General features: G+C 43.9%; 1 protein-coding gene across 1 annotated transcript in view; it reads left to right on the top strand.

Moving 5' to 3' along the window:
* Positions 1–18,299, top strand: part of LOC144769149 (uncharacterized) — a 1,798,260-nt gene that overhangs the window by 359,261 nt on the left and 1,420,700 nt on the right. Inside the window, exon 6 of the mRNA XM_078653155.1 lies at positions 12,941–13,209. Coding sequence (XP_078509281.1) covers positions 12,941–13,209 — 269 coding nt within the window. The remainder of the gene's footprint in view (positions 1–12,940; positions 13,210–18,299) is intronic.

The raw sequence follows: 18,299 nt of genomic DNA, 5'->3' as shown, positions 1-18,299 counted from the left end.
TTTTTATATCACAATGCAGCACCGCAACCAAAGTTGCAGTGCCAGTTGCACAAAGTGGAGAAAGGACCGCAGAGCTATAGTTATTAAAATGGCCATCTATTGCTCACTACCTCTTCACTTACTCACGAACCTACAGCCTAGCTCTATGTACAACCTTTGAACCATGGTGTATATGTGTATGCATGCTGTCTAGCATCAGATTTGTGCTGGAAGCATAACCTTACTCCAGTATTTGAACTTCCATAGATTCACATGCTTGAATAATTCCCCATCGTTGAGACTCCCATCTCAATGACGGGCAATGATTCAAGCATGTGAATCTATTAAAGATTCCAATACTGGAGAACTACAGTTACAGGTAAGTAACTTATTTTGTACTTCGGTATTGGGAATTTCATAGATATACATGCTTGAATCATACCCTGTTGTCGAGATGGGAGTCCGGCGACTACCATCTCAATGACAGGGAATGATTCAAACATGTGAATCTATGAAAGATTCCAATACTGGAGAACTACAGTTACAGGTAAGTAACTTATTTCTTCCAATACAAAATGTTATGGCTGGACAAATCCGTAAACATTTCACACATTGTATATGTACTGTACAGTGCAGCACATGTGCAATATGTAAAATGTTTGGAGAAATGAAAACATTTCTGATTCTTTGCATCTGCTATGAGGTGTTCTGACTATCTTAGATTGGGCCTGGGAGCAGGACCCAGTCACAGCTCTTCCGTGCTGCTGCACCGCTCAGCTTCCTCCCTATTTTCTGAGTGCTTTCTCCTGGCTCATTTTTTATTTTCTCCTTCCTTTCCCCCCTTTTTTCTGAGTGCTTTCTCCTGGTTTTGCCACTTCTGTTACTGCTTCTCCCTGTGTTTCCTCATTTGCCACCTGCTGCCCGTTTGCCTGACTCCCGCCTAACCCTACCCACTCCCTCACAGGGCCCCCCTCCTCCCATGACTTACTTAAAGGAGGCAGCAGCATGTCCGCCCCAAAGGCAAACCTGTCGGCACCCATTCAGAACCCACGTGCACCTGGACCACGCCCAGTGCCAGAAACCCTGGTTCTTCTAGCCCACGCATGTACAACCCAGTAGACCTCTGAGCCCTGGGTACATTGACAACAACAGCTGCTGAAGCACATCTCCACGCACCACCAGAGGATTGTTCACCGGCCACTGAAGCAGCCAACAATGTCGGAGACACAGCAAACATGAGTGTGTCCACCACACTTACCGAGACCGCCACGGCACAACTCCAATACCATTCTATTTAATGCACGATCGCTCGCCAAGCATGATACAGAGTTCTGGGACACAATCTCATTCTCACCCCGGATGTCATCTTCCACACAGAGACCTGGCTGAACCCTGCTTCCGCTCCATACCACGCCACACCCAGAGGCTACAAGTTAACACAGAGGGACCAAATCAACAAACATGGATAACATCCATCATCTACAAGGACACCATCCACTACGCAACCTCCTTAGATGACTCAATCCCGATAATAGAGCATCCTAATTTCCAACTTCACACAGAGAGAAAACGCACCATCAGAGGCACCCTCGCATACAACCCACATGGACCACGCCCAGCTTCTGCAAAAACCATCCCTGACTTCATTTCCCCGATTTCCATCAACTCCGAGCACTACATCTTCCTTAGAGACCTTAACTTCCAACTCAATGAACCCGACAACACCAATGCAACCGGCCTCTTCGAAAGCATGAGCAACAATTTGTCACCAACCCCCCCACATAGCAGGACACACGGTGAACCCCATTTTTACGTCCAGCAAGAGTCCAGTACAAGCACATATCACAGATCACCTGGACTGACCACTACAGCATCCACTTCACCATCTCAGGATCTACCAACACTGGCACCATGCCTCCCAGCATCACACACAGAAACTGGAAGAAGGTATCAGCAGACCAGTGGAAGAACGCTCTCAAAACCCACCTCCCAAACACCCCCCGACCCAGAACAGGCTGCTGAGAACTTCTCCCACTTGATCATGGATCATGGAATGTGCTGACACAATCACCCCTGCCAAGCCAGCCACACCTAAAGTACCTCCAAACGCAACTACCGGCAACTTAAAAGAAGGTGGCACACTAGCGAAAAGACACAAGACCATATCCCCTTCAAAACAGCACTCAACCAGTATCACCGCCTCCTGAGAGAAACAAAGAAGAACGCTCTAGCAGACCACATAGATATCAGCACAAATCACAGCAAGGACTTCTTAACCATTGTGACGGAGTTCTCCAACACCACAGCCACCGGGAATGACATCACCCTCTCCCAAGAGCTATGCGACACCCTGGTGGACCTCTTCCACAACAAGATCTCAGCCATCTATGAGAACTTCAAACCCCAACCCCCGCCTCCGACAGCATCAGCCTCCTCACACCTACAAACACAAACCCTGAACACCTGCTCACACTTTGAGACCCTTTCACAACCAAAAGCCACAATCTCTGTACACTCAGGAGCACCCACAGACCCATGTCCCCACCACATCTTCAACCTCGGTAGCAAGACGATTGGCAACGAGCTCAAGAAAGTCCAGAACACCTCCATCACTATGGCCTCCTTCCCTGAGGACTGGAAACACCCCTCCTGAAGAAATCATCTCCCTGCTCTTACAGCAAAGGTTCTTGAAAAGGTAATCGACCAGCAACTCACCAAACACCTGGAACATCACAACCTCCTGAACCCCTTTCTACCCAGATTCCTAGCCAACCACAGCACCAAGACAGCCCTCCTAGACCTCAATGAAACAGCAGCCCTCATCCTCCTGGACCTGTCAGGCACCTTCATCACAGTTTCCGAACATATCTTTATCAACAGACTCCACCAAATCGGAATCCGGGGAGATATCCTCAAATGGATCGCCTCATACCTCACAGGAAGAACCCAGAGAATCCATCTCCCACCTTTTACCTTGGAACCCAAGGAGACCATCTGCGGCGTCCCAAAAGGATCGTCCCTCAGCCCCACTCTCTTCAACACGTACTTGATGCCCCTGGCCTACACCTTCAGATCACATGAACTCAACATCACCGCCTATGCCAACAACACCCAGCTCGTCCTCTTGCTGTCACAAGGCACAACCACCATCAGAACCAACTTGCACAGATGTATGATGATTGTCACCGACTGGATGAAGGACAACTGTCTCAAGTTCAACTAGGACAAGACGAGGAAATCCTCATCTTTGATAACACCTCGCCATGTAACAACACTTGGTGGCCTGCTGAACTCGACCCTTTCCCTGCCCCGACAGACCACACCTGCAACCTCCAAATCATCTTGGACACCAAGTTATCTATGCAGAAACAGGCAAATGCAGTCTTCTCCACCTGCTACCACACCCTACACATGCTGAATAAGATCTCTAGGTGATTCCTTATCAATATCCATACACGTACGGTCAAGGGTAGGTGCCGCGAGGAGCGCACTTAACAAAAATCCCTGCAACGGTGCATTTCACCATTTGTGAATCCATGAAGTATAAATTACGCATTGACTAGTTCGAACCAACAGTGATATGAATCACAAGTGGGCAGCACCCTGGTATATATAGGGGGGCCACTTACCTTGTAATAATAGGTGGGGCTGGCTTTCCACCCTCCACTTTTTTGGTCCTCACAAAGCACCATGGATCGTTTTGACTATTTAGGCGCGAAACATTTTGACCTCTTTTCACAGCTACTAGAGGACATTATTACCCATATAGTAACACTTACCTTCGGGTTTTTTAATCTCACAGGGGAGTCCTTCTATGAAAGTTAATGCGACATCCCCTAGCCAGTTTTACTTCACTTTAAACTCACTCTTCACTTTCATACTAGGACACTCTCACACTCCTCAAAAGGTGAGAAAAATCATAAGATCGCCGATAAAGTGACCTTTTGCGGGACCCGTAGGGCATTGCAGCACCGGACCAAAGAGGAGCACCCGCCCGATGATGAAGCATGACATCCCCAGGAATGTGTGAGGCCAACAATAAATAATCTTGTTGACTGTCCTTTATTATCTGGTTTAGTACCTTGCAGTTTAGTCTCTTTTCCCATAGCACGCATTCATGCCTTATCAGGAACAGTTACCCACCTTCTCTGAAACATATGGTTCCTTATCAAGACCAGAATGTCCATCACTCAAGCCCTTGTCAGCAGCAGGCTGGACTACAGTGACACTCTATGTAGGAATCACTGCTTGGCTCTTGAAGAGACTGCAGACAATACAAAACATAGCGTCAAGGCTTTTCCTTGACCTCCCCAGACAAACGCACACCACCTTGCACCTCAAGAAGCTACACTAGCTGCTGATCCAGAAGAGATGCCAGTTCAAGATGCTGACCCACGCATACCAAGCCCTGCGCGAAGAAGGACCAGCACACACCAACAAACGAGTGACCTCCCACCAACCAACCAGACCCCTGAAATCCACATCCCTTTTCCTCCTAGTCAGCCCCCAGGTTGGCCGATCAAACAACGGAGGACGCTCCTTCTCTCACCTGGAGGCCAAAGCCTGGAACTACCTTCCCCTGTACCTCAGGAAAGCCACATCTCTTCAGGAATTCAAACAAGCATTGGCATAGCCAATAGGTCTCGCCTTTGGGATCTTATAAGTGTTTAGTTAGTGGTGATTAAGTGCTATGGGATGGGTGAAGTGTTCGGGTGAAAGGGGGAGAATAGTGTGCAAATTGAGTCCTTAACAGGAAAAGGGTGGGGATGAGATATGGCTTAAGGGCTACAGCTGCCGCTTTTGGAACCGGGTTGGAGTCCCGACGTTGGTTTAACACCCTGTGATCCTGGGCAAGTCACTTAATCTCCCCAGGACTAAAGCAAAGTTAACTTGCCCTTATATAATATAAATATTGATCTTGTAAAGTGCTCCAAATCGTTCTGGTTGAGTTCAGGCTAGAACAACTGAGAGAAAGTAGTAAACATCACCAGAAAACAGACTGAAAACACACAATAGTTTGACATACAGATGTCACTTGCCTTGAAACGCCGGCTCTCTAATTAGGTACTCATACCTGTATGTGACTTAGAATGAATTGGACAGGAAAGAGAGCAAAAGAAATCAAAGAGGGAAAAGAGAAGAGAGCGAGGCAGGCATGGAGCAAGAGAGGAGAGAAAAGGGGGAGGACAGCGAATGGTTGAGCGAGGAGGAGAGGAGACAGACAAGGGAATGAGAAAAAAAGAGAGGGGAAGCGTGATAAATCCAGCCCTGTGCGAATTTAGAACCTCTGATCAGCAGGTCTCTGGTCTGCTGTGCCAATTTTCCGGCAAGAAACAAATAATGCAAAAAACCCCAAAGCTTCATAAATCAGATCGCAATAAATACGTTGGTGTTTAATTATTACTAAGTGACTTCATGTTCAGTGCTTTTTACTGAAAAATCCAGTCAATTCAGTTATTTTACTCAATGGATTCAACTGAAGCGAAGAACCCACAAACATACAGTTACCTAAGTCAAGTCAAGGCAAGTCAATTTAGCTTTATTCGAGATGCACTCATAAAAGCATAGAAATTCCATATATTTCAGAGATACTCAGTCAATAAAATTTTAGAATTTAAAAGTTACATACAAATATATAAAAACACAATCCTTAAGCAATCATTTAAAAAGTTCATCTCGAATGCTATGTACAAAATGACCAATAGTTCTAAAAAAATTTTACATAATCAAACTGGATAAATATCTTTACCAACAAACACATAATCAGCGGTCAAACCTAAAATTTCTGTCTTACCACCCATGCCATCCTAAATATTTGGCAGTTGCTATTGAGATGGACAATAAAGTGCAAGTGCCTTTGAGTCTTAGTGCTTCAGCACTGCTGCTAGTACCCAAAGACTTGCACAGTGGGGTTAACCAGACTCGTCTTGGAATTACATAGGCGGGACAGACAAATAAAAAATGACCAATAGTTTCCTTGTGATCCCCACATGCAGGGCAGATGCTGGTAATTGCACTAGCCCAACTGCCGGTCAAAGACTTAAGGGGTAGGGATCCTGCTCTGAGCTGGAAATAGAGCTTCCTATCCCATGGTTTGGTGATGGCGTCCCAATAAGGCTCTAACCTGGGGATAAGCTTTGCCTCTAGAAAGCCTCCAGCCATGGTTGAAGAACCAGTGCCACTCCAGATTCGGTATGCAACCCTCTTCCAATAAATCTCCTTTAAAACTTTTTTAGATGGAAAATAAGCTGTCTCTGGGTTTTCCCACAGCATTTGCATACCCAGGCCTACTAAGGTATTTCTGAGCTCGTTTAACCAGATAATTTTATCCAAGACATCGGATTTAATAATGTCCATGAATCCTTCCGCATAATGCAGGAGCTCCGGTGTAGTCCAAAGCCTACGCCAATATAAAATTGGGCGGAGCCTTGCTAGATCCGGAATAGCTTTCCTGCCAAGATCATACCTAAGTGGCAGCAAAGGGGTACTCACAGGAAGTCCAGTAATACTACGAAAAAACTTGTTTTCAGAAATTATTAGTGGCCTCAATTTCTCAAACCCTATATAGCTCCGCGCCATAGAGCGCAGAGCTAAGAGCCTTGGCTTCATAAACTTGGATTACAGACTTTATTGGCTTTGTTAAAGATTTTTTATGCTCCATGTTTAAGGCTCCTGCATGTTGTCTATGCCTAAGTGCAGCTATGTCTATATGTTGGGCCCATTTGTTATCTTTCGCCACATAAATCCCTAAATACGTAAAGGCCTTGACCACCTCCAACGATTGGCCATTCATAAAAAGTTTACCTTTAAAACTATGGTGCGGATTAAAAACCATGAGCTTGGTTTTAGCCACGTTAACTTCCAAGCCATGGTCCAAACAAAATTCCTCAAAAATTAATAGGGCACGCAGAAGGCCACTCGGAGTCTTCGATAAAATCAGCGTATCATCCGCAAACATTCAAATCGGTGTCTTAACGCCAGCTAGAGTGGGAGCATCTGTATTTACTGATGACATGCGGGCAACAACTCCATTGATATATAATGTAAAAAGCGTGGGAGCCATTGAGCAGCCTTGACGGACACCACGCTCCACCGAGAAGTCCGAGATAACCCTTCCCTGTCCTCCCCACTGTATCGTGGCGTAGTTGGCTTCATGCAACCTCATCAGCAATGTTAAAATATCTTCGGATAGACCCAATTTTTTTAAAACTGCCCATAGCTGGGACCTGGGGACTAAATCAAAAGCTGCTCGTAAGTCTACAAAGGCAGCATAAAGACTACCTTTGCCTAATACCACAGTCTTCCATTGTAATAAAGTAAAACAAAAGACCTGATCTACCGTGCTTGTTAGCTTACGAAACCCCGCTTGAAAGGAAGACAGAACACTATTCTCCTCGGCCCAATCCAGGACCCTATTCAGGATCATCCTCCCAATCACCTTTTGGATAGTATCTATAAGGCTGATGGGCCTATAGTTTCCTGGCTGCGCTTTGTCACCTTTCTTAAATACGGGAATTATCACAGCTACCTGCCATGATACTGGGACTGGTGCTCCCTGGACCACAGCATTAGCAAGAAGCATAATGTACATGCCCCAGCGTTCTTTATCATAAAGAAAAACATCCGCTGGGACCCCATCTGGCCCGGCGCTCTACCACTGGCCACCGTACTAAGAGCCATCAGGACTTCATTAAGATTAAAAAGTTGGCGCTTATAAAAGACAGACCTAAAATCATCCATCATATTATCCATTTGATTACGTGCATATTGCGGTCTAAAGTAATTTACCCAATCCTCCTGCGAGACATTATTTTCAGGAGGGTCAGACTGCCCCCCCCCCCCACCCCACTTGACGATGTTCCAGAATTGCCTAAAATCCTTACTATCGCTTGCCTCCCATAAATCCTGCCAATGGAGTTCATCCCACAACTTCTTGGCATTAAGTAAGCACCTCTTGTATTCTTTCAATATGAACAGCGTCCAAGTCCCTCCCCTTAATAGCAGTGTCCAGTGCAATTCTAGCATTCCTACAATCGGTAATATACCACTTGAGCGGCTTAGGGGTTGCTCCCTTGCATTTCTTAGCTGGTTTGAGGAAGTGGTCCTTGATACCCACAAAAAGGCTATCATGCAGTTTAGTGACGTCATCAAGACCTTCAGCAGGTTTATTCATTTGCTCGAGGACCAATATGGCTTTGTCAACCTCCTCACTAATATTGTCCATGACCTCTTGATTGGCCATGACGTGTGCCCATTTAAGCCTACGCAGATCATTAGTGGGGACGCTTACAGGAGTGCAATACACAGCCATATCCAGTTCTGATTGATCTGGTTTCCACCATTGGTCAATATCCAAGGACTGAAACCCGTGCCCTGTTGACTTCTAATCATTTGGGAACTCCCTGGCAGTGTTTCAAAGCTGCTCCAAACTGACCAAATCACTCGAGACCTTTACGTCAGGTCTAAGAAGTGTCCCACAGCCTTTAGCGACTGAACATTATTTTCGTAAAACAGCGATTCTTAACCTGTGGCTCAGAAGCCTACTTAGGGTATCTGTGATTGTTTTACAAAATTACATATTAAAATTAATAAATTATATAACGTATATACAAATCAAGAAGCAAAATTAAAAATTTGAAAAATATGTCTATATTGGATTGTGAATTAAACAAAATATTTTATAAGTTGAACATTTGTTTGGTGAATAATTGTTTTTGTATTTTTCCCTATTGTTTTGAGGCTCAAAACATAAACATTCCTTGGGCCAGGGGGTCCCTGTATTCCAATAATAAGTCTATGGGTGGTCCCCGGGCTATAGTGATAATTAATTGGGGGTCCACAGAAGTTCAAAGGTTAAGAACCGCTGTCATAAAACACCAATAAGAAAAACAAACACAAAGGGCGGGTAGGCCCGGGGGAATGTAGCTGAAGAATGGGTGAGGGGGAGGGACAGTCACCAAGCTCAGCTCTCTCTGTTCCACTTCCTACAGGCCACCGGTGGTCAGGAGAGCAGCAGTGCAATGTGAGGCAGCTGGAATCTGGGGAGAGTGACGCGGCAAGGAGGGTGCAGAGCACGAACCCGCTCCTGCCCTGGCAAGAGGTGCAATCTGCGTGGCTCCGGGCAGAAAGGTGGCAAGTGCTTGGCACTGGAGACGAGGTGAAAGCCACACCTAACCCCTTTTTTCTTTTAAATACCAATACAAGCTGCTACATATAAACAAGCATGTGCGGCTACGCTAAAGATATAGTGAAAGATAAAGCTCATTACAAAAAAAAACCATCAAGCGTCAAGCCGCCTGCGTTTCCTTGACTACTGCATGAACATCTGGGAGGTGCGTCCTGAAATGTTGCGAAGAAAGGCACAGCAGGTGAGGCAAGTAAAGCAACATGAGCTCCAACGAAACTTACGGCGCAACTAACTTTGCCCTCTGCCTCAGGAAGCCCATGAACAATGAACAGCGCAACTCTGGGGAGTTTGTTTTTGGATGGAGAGGGAGAAACTGGTAGAATTTTTAATGAGGAGCCAGCGTTTCCCAAAAACAGAGCTAGCAGCACACCCTCCTACGTCACGCCAAACAAAGATGGTGTCAGCCTGTCCAAATGGGTCACCCTCAAATGGGACAGGGCAGTAACAAAAATGCCCAATTTCCAACCACGCTCCAGCGTTTAACATAAACGATGACGCAAGCCAATTGAAAACAAGGGCGTGGCTTAAAGTCGCTTTCTGAAACTGTATCGATTCCAAGTAGCTCTCGCAGAGTGCGCAGCACATGCGCGCTGCAACGCCAGGTGAGACCTAAAAAGGACTCAGACATGGTTGTTTGAATGAACACAGCACTGCGAAGCAGCTACCAACTCTAGCACCTTGAGACCCTCACAAGTGATTTGCTGCGCCTTATAAATCCCGATTGATTGATCAGAAACTATGGGTGGTTGTACTGATCCAAACAAATACACCCAAATAATGTCCCCTTGACACAAAGTGATGCAGAGTAGTGCAAAGCACTATTTGCATTGATAAAAGATCCCACATTTACAGCTAAAAATAAATTTTTGTAAATGCCCTTGCAGGAGTTTTCGGCACTTTGCGTGACATTGCTCTAGCGCAAACCAATAGTGAATGTGCCCCTAAAGTTTGCCATGTCTGAACTGGGGTGGCTTGGTGAGCAAAATAACGATGGATTAAACCCAGATCTGTGACTGGGGGTGAATGTTTTGCCATTGTGCAACATTCCGTCCATCATCTTGTGTGTTTTGCTGTCACCCTATGTGGGAAGGGTATGCCCAGACGTGGGTCCCGTGCTCACTACGCCACTGGAGTCAAGCTATCCTGGCTGAAGATGGCTGATAGCCAGAAACCGGTCATCGGATGCTTGATTCCGGTCCAGGGAAGACATGGCTTGGTAGTTCGGTTTGGACTGTTTTCATGAGGCACAGGGTCAAAACTGATTTGCATATGGGCATGTCTGAACTGGGGTGGCTTGGTGAGCAAAATAACGATGGATTAAACACAGATCTGTGACTGAGGGTGAATGTTTTGCCATTGTGCAACATTCCGTCCATCATCTTGTGTGTTTTGCTGTTCATCCTATGTGGGAAAGGTATGCCCAGACGTGGGTCCCGTGCTCACTACGCCACTGGAGTCAAGCTATCCTGGCTGAAGACGGCTGATAGCCAGAAACCGGTCCTAGGATGCTAGATTCCGGTCCAGGGAAGACATGGCTTGGCAGTTCGCTCTGGACTGTTCCCATGAGGCTCAGGGTCAAGACTGATTTGCATATGGCCATGTCTGAACTGGGGTGGCTTGGTGAGCAAAATAACGATGCATTAAACCCAGATCTGTGACTGGGGGTGAATGTTTTGCCATTGTGCAACATTCCGTCCATCATCTTGTGTGTTTTCCTAAAGTTTTGCAGCAGTCCTCTTTGCTGATGACTACTGCAGGGATCAGTGCTTCAGAAGTACAAAAGGGATGGTTATGGTGGATCTTGCAGATGTCCAGCTGTTAATATCTAGTAGTATGAGTGGTCCTCATGAAAGGCTCCAGGTGTATATTAGATTTAATAGTGCTCCAGGATTTCCAGCTGACTCAGTTGGGATGCGAGGGCAGGGTGAAAATGTATAGGGTGTGGGCGGGATGTGGCTACAATGTTAAGAGGGAAATAAGTAATTTCCATATTCGCATCTAAGCAGAGTTCGACAAAAGAGAGCAGACCGCTGCATAATTCATTGATGCGGCTGAGCTGGACTCGAGCGGTCTCATTTGAAACTGAAAGTCGGCAGTCTGTCTGTTGTTCTGCTCTGTGAGGCAGCACAGTGACAGTCCTTTCCCTACTTCTTCCGGTGTGGCTAACAGCTGTGTAGCAGACCTCAGGAAATCTTTCCATTTTTACGTGTATAGAGAGTAGCGTGCCTTTGGGCAAATTAAAAAACTGTGGTGATCTTCTGACTTGTATGTGAGCATATCAAATTATTGTTCATAGTTCAAACTTCAATTTATGGAATGACATTTATTTTATATCACGTTACTGTTATAACGACGTATATATTATATTGATTGAAAAAAACAAATGTGTTCTTTTGTTGGTAAGAAAAAATGTCCACAGATCTTTTTACCTGTAAATGATTGGTTACATGTCAAAGGTGTGTAAGAATGTTGTTTTTGCTGAAACACTATACACTAAAATCAGGCTAGTTCGCCTACTGTGGATTTTGTGCACGACTGTGAATCAAAAAGGAATAATTTCTTTTGCCCTTTAAATGAAACTTTGTTCTCCACACGTGCCCATCCGCAGTTAGAGTACACTTGGAAATGCTCTCCTACATTGATTTTCCCCAGGGTATTTTCAGGGACTGGGTCATTCTTAACAGACACGCTGAAATCAGCCTCAACAAATAACAGGAAGGCGCGCTGAGTAGAAATGCCTACAGTAAGAACAATTGCCAAGATCCCCCTTCCCCGTGATGTGTAATTCGGAGCGAATAACTTAATGTTGTCATAAACGGCATGATAATTTATCATACCGTTTATGTAATTCACTGGGTCACTGGGTCCGCAAGAGGTTGTTATTTGGATGCTTTATATTTACACTTACTTTTGCTTGCCATTGACAACTTGGCATTCATCCTTAATTTCGACTTTTGAATGCTGCTAGTTTGTGGCCGCTTTAGTTGTTTATTTAGTTGTTTGCAGTTTAAATAAAAAAAAATATGTAAGGTTCTCAGCATTGTATCTTGAAGTCTGTTATGAAGCGCTGTGGTTATACTGAATAAGCAGCTACCATGTAGTTGTTATATGACATCCCTTTATTAATGTAATAACTGCACTTTCACAATTGCTTTATTAACCTTCTTGCTTCTCAATTTTGCTTGAAAATGCACCATTTCCATTTTTTATCAAAATGTTCCCGATCCCCCCTATCATTGGTCGTGCTCTCCCACAGAACATTTACGCCTCACCACTTTCAAATGTCACCAGCCACCACTGGCACCCTCCAGTGCCGGGTGGCAGTGAGACCGTCATGGACTCAACTGGAAGGGTGGGAAAAAAAGTTGGCAAAGAGAAGAGCACTTGGGTATTGTCTGTGTAGAAATGAATAGAAAAAACAACATAAAATAGGAAATAGTCATACAGCTGGAAAGTGTGTAGAGTGAGAAAAACAGAGAGCAAGGAACTGAACCCTGTGGTAACTGTGTGACAACCTTCTTGTGAAATACAGCTTTTAATGTCTGACTACCCGTCATCATAGATCCTTTTCTAGGAAATGTTTTTAGTGATTTCTTTCAGGCTTTTCATCACATTTGTCCGTTATATGGTCCTAAAATGAGAAAACGTGCTTGCAAGATGGAACAGGATGGAGAAGTGAGTTCCCCATGTCTGTGAATTCCGGCCAAACATCACCTAACTTTAAATGTTATTATTGTAACCTGAAGATTAATGTGAGTGAATGTTTTCTTTTAGGAATGGATACGGATATCCGGGCTATTGGCAGGTTTACACCGGTGGACCACGGCTATACTCCTATGGCTACTCCTACACAAGGCACAGTGTTATAAACATCTACATCCATGAGAACTACGAAGACTCACAACCCGGCTTTGACATCGCCCTTCTTCAGGTGTCCCCAGACTTCGACTTGAATGTGAACATCCAGCCCATCTGCCTACCTTACAGCAGCCACCAGTTCCAGGCTACGGCGAGGTGCTGGTTGACCTGGTGGCGTGCCAGAGGTATGAGAGTGCTGTGCCAAGTGGCTTTTGGTGAAGGAATAATCCTTGGGTATATTAATTTCCATTAGAAGATTGGCTCACAAACTTAGAGATTTGTAATAAACTACAGTTGTTATTAAATCTTATTCATAGGTTATGCTACATATTGTTTTAGGTTATGGTAATACGTTTTGAATGCTCCACAGATGAAAAAGGCAGTGATCTGCAGGTCAGGAGTTTGAATCCCAATATTGTCCACCTCACCTTCTGTCCTTCCACAGGACTGTAAATAGAGCCTCATAGATTGGTTTATAGCAACATCTGTTATTCACACCGCTTGTTACCTCTGGTCTCGGAGGTTTGGAAGGCTGTGGTTGGAAAAGAAATCAAACACTGATCCACAAGTCTTGTGCAGTTTCTATGGTTTTTAATCCTTACCTTTCTCATAGCTGTTTGTCGCTTGATTGACAAAGAGTGAGACACATTGGGCCTCATTTTAGATTTTGGCGGATGGATACTCCATCACAGGGGTAACTGATATGTCATCTGCGGAAATGTAAATCCCATAGGATATAATGGGATTTATATTTCGATGAACGGGATATACATCACCGTTGTGACAGAGCAATCCGTTCGCCAAAAGACCCATATATCCTATGGGATTTCTATTTTGGTGGACAGGATAACCGTCACTGTTGTGATGGAGTAACCCATGCGCCGAGATCCAAATCAGGCCCAGAAATACATGTGATGGCACCTGGTGTCAAAGAGTGCCTGATCTCTCTTCCACTACCTCTGGGATTTTGTTGAATTGATGTCCACATTCAAAGGATGAGAAAATGAAAGCACAATCCAAAGCAAAGAACACTAAACATTTTCCCTCATTCAGCTTGATTTTCATCTCACCATTTTCTCCAATTCTGCATGGATTTGCACATCCTTCTCAGCAACGTATGCAGAAGGTACATGAAGGAAGAGGTCTCCTTGTTCAAACAGGGCTTATATTGTTTGCTGAACAGCTGTCCGTAAGAAAGCAGAAAATATTACTCTGTGATCATCACAGTCAAGCCAGTTGTTTGCAGATTTATAATCAGTTGTCAGGATATGTAAAATAGAAAATATTAAAGATCCAAAAAGGATAGTTACCCACTAAGAGGTTGTATGCCCCTGGCCAGTGGGGCCATGTCCATGTGGCATCCATCATCGAATGGAGGCTGCATTGGGGGCCGTGCCCTTGTGTGGTTTGACTCCTTTTTTCTCAACTGGTCTAAACTCCTTATCAATATAATTTCAAAAATCTGTAGTACGGTGTCCCTCAGAGCTTAGCATTGAGCTGCAGCCTGTTTAATATATATGTTGCTCCTTTAGCTGTGATCATTTAAGCTTATGGCTTCATTTTACACCCTGCTCACCATTAGGATTGAAGGAGACCTGTCCAGATTTCTATCTAAATTGAGACCGCTCTAAGATTACAGAGTGGTTGAATCAAAACTCACTGACATTAAACTGTTCCAAAACAGAAATTCTTGTTTTGTTTTGGGTGACCCAGCCATATGTAATTCAAGCTGGTAGCCTCATGAATGCATGACCATGTCATCTCCTTTTCACACTGCCAAGAATCTTCCAGCTATTTTCTCCAGAAAAATTCCTAAGGACTCCTGGAAGATCATAGTACAAGCATCTGTCCTATCCATACTAAACTTCTGAATGTCAGTCTTCTCAAGTCTTATTAAGAATCAACTTCAGTACTTCTGATTATACAGAACAGCGTTGCTCCTCACTTAATAGGATTTAAGAAATATAAGCCGGTTTCCCAACATCTGCAAGAACTGCCTTGGCTCCCAATGGAAAAGAGATGTATCTTCAAAGTCCTTTGTCTTTGCTAGAGTGCCTGTTTTGGTCAGGGCCCAGATATCTAAAGAATATGTTCCATGGATATGCCCCCTATGGGTGCTGTGAGGATTACATCAGCAAGCCTCAATTTGTATTCCATGTGTGACTGAACCAAGGCTGGTAGTCAGTTCTTTGGATGTCTCGTGCAGCAAATTGCCATCCTCTTTTTGCTTCATGTACCTGCACCTGGCAGTTAGGAAACATCTTAAAACAGTTCTTTTCCCTTCGCAGTTTGCTCAGACCTCCTGTATGAGTGCTGTATATCATATTGAGCACCAGGACATCCTTTTGGATAGCAGCATACTTTACAAAATTCTCAACCAGTCAATCAGCCAACATGATGTTTCTCATTTGACCATCACTTTGTTTACTTGTGCACCAGTCTCAAGTCCCCACATGATTTTGTATGTAGCTAACCAACAGAGAACGAGTCTCGCTATGGTGATAAAGTTGATCCTAGACTGGTAATACTTTTAACTAAGGTTGGTGCCATTCCAATGACCAGGCCAGTTGATTAATAGTAGCAGGTCGCAAGCCTTTTTACCTGCACCCCAATAGGGAAACTGCCTAGATAAATCCAGCAAGTAAATCTTTGTAGCATGTCCATCAAATCAGTGATGAATGCATTTTCCCGGGATTAATATCTACATCGCATTCTAGATGTCGGCGTCATATCCAGTGATTAATCATCATCACCATCATCATCATCATCATCATCATCAGCATCATATATAACTTTATTCGGTCATTTGTACAAAAAGCCATCAAAGTATACAAAAATAAAACATGGGTATACTAACAATTAAAATAGTATTAAACCATGCAAACACAAGTACAAATGACATCCCGAGTCAGGTTAAAAAGACATAGGTACATATATACATAGATACAATCGGCCTACTCATGCTTAAAAGGAAGTGCTATACTACCACCAAACATATGGGGTACAAAACCGTATGTCCCAAGCCTGATATTTAAAATACGTGTTCAGCCTAAAAGAAAAAGAGTTACACATGGCAGCACAACTATTATAAAAAAAAATTGCGAATTAGCCAGAAGGAGAATAAAAAACGGCTACGAGCAAAAATTATTGGCCCGGAAGTATCTGTTTTTTATAATTCTGAATGCAATCTGGTACTGCCTAGCACCCAAGTTGAGGCATATTGGTCTATTCTATCTCCTACGTAACTGCCGATACTTGGGAAAAAAAGCTAAATGTGTTCTTCAGTTTCATCAACTTCACGGCAGGCAGGACAGGTGTCTAAAACTAGGCCTCTTCCCCCGGAAATTTCAATAGCAGGTTACCATACAAACTTTTAGCAAAGGCTGGTGAAATCAGGTCAAGAAAGGGTTCAAATGAGAAACATAATTTAGGGCCAGATGTAGGTGGCCCATTACCGGTCGGTAACGGCCGAAATTAACCAATTTCGTCCGTTACCGACCAGTAATAGGTTTTTCTTATGTAGGGGGCCGAAATTAAGGATTCGGTAATTTACCGAATCGGTAATTTAAGGAATCGGTAAATTACAGATTTCTTAAATACCGATTCGGTAAATTACCGAATTCCTAATGTAGGGAGCACTTAAATGAGTGCTTATCCCATGTTAGGATTCGTTATTTACCACCAACTACAAGTTGGTGGTACATAACTGGAAAAAAAAGCAATTTAATGCAAATTTACCCTTAGGGCATGTATGTCTGCAATATGTGGACCCATAAACAATTGAGGGGTGCAACAGGGTGTCAAAGTAACACCCTGCCACCCTTCAATGTTTTCCCCCTTTTACCGAATCGGTATTTACCGATTCGGTAATTACCATTCATTTCTATGGGCCTCCAGGCCCATAGGAATGAATGGCAATTACCGAATCGGTAAATATCGATTCGGTAAATACCGAATCTTAACGATTCGGTAATTTTTACCGAATTTTTAGCTACATAGCATTTACCGATTTGTAAACACAGAATCGGTAAAATTCGGTATTTACAAATCGGTAAATACTATTTACCTACATCTAGCCCTTAATGTTTAAAAAATTGGATGTTAACTGGCCACTTGTTTGATTATTAATATATTGCTCCCCCACTACCTTCCAATACATAGCTTTGAGGGTCAAGATGTCATGACTAGTGGTCCCTTCTAGGGGCTCCCACAATCCTATCAAGTTCAGTATTTTAAACCATTTAGCATTATGTTTAAACCAAGGAAGTTGTTTTGCCCCGTTAAGCCCCAGGACCTCCCGTAGGGAGATACAATAGTCATTTAAATGGGGAGTAGTCCAAAGACGCAACCAATAGGTTAGGGGTCTCAGTGCAGCCAAATCGCCAATTCTCTTTACCCCAAGATCACAAAAAAGTAGGGTGAGTGGTGTTGTAACAGGTAGCGAGATGAGAGCCTAGCAAAATTGTTCTCACAAATTGTTAGTTTATTTACAGAAGTAAATCCCCTTATCTCTGCTCCATACAGAGCTCCACTTTCGGCTTTTGCACAATAAATGTCAAGGGCTGGAGAGAGGGGTTGGGTATAAGATTGTTTAAAAAATCTTAGTACTGATTTGGATATTTGGCATCGCGTTAGAAAGCTCTTCCTCAGTTGATATTCCCAACTAAGCGTCTCATTCAAGCCTATGCCTAGGTAATCAAAACTTTTTACCCGTTCCATAGGTTCATGTAAGATCCTAATCTCTTGTATACCACCCCGTACTTTGCCTAACACCATACAGTTTGATTTTGAGGTGTTCAGTTCCAATTTTCTCTCCTTACAGAAGCTCAAAAATGTATCCAATAAGACATGTAAGCCCATAGGGGTTGTAGATATTAGTAAAGAATCGTCTGCAAAGAGAAAGATGGGGACTTTTGCATCATTCAATGGAGGGGAGTTGTTCTTACAACCCATTAGACAACTCACCACATCATTAATAAACAGAGAAAACAATGTGGGGGCAAGAACACACGCTTGGCACACCACACGCTGAATCAGAAATTCCTCGTCAATTCCCCGTTTTCCCCCACCTGATCTCCGCATAATTATCCTTATGCAATCAAGCAATCACTGACACGAAATCATCCGGGGCACCTTGGTCAAGCATGGTCTTCCACAAACAATTGCGCAGAACCAAATCAAATGGGTCTCGCAGGTCCATGAAAGCTACGTAGAGCCGCTGTTTCCTAAGTAGCACGTACTTCCATGCAAGCAGGGAGAATCTGAAGGCTTGGTT

This window comes from Lissotriton helveticus, chromosome 7 (genome assembly GCF_964261635.1).
Source record: "Lissotriton helveticus chromosome 7, aLisHel1.1, whole genome shotgun sequence".
Lineage (NCBI taxonomy): Eukaryota > Metazoa > Chordata > Amphibia > Caudata > Salamandridae > Lissotriton > Lissotriton helveticus.
This window is presented reverse-complemented; position numbering and strand designations above follow the sequence as displayed.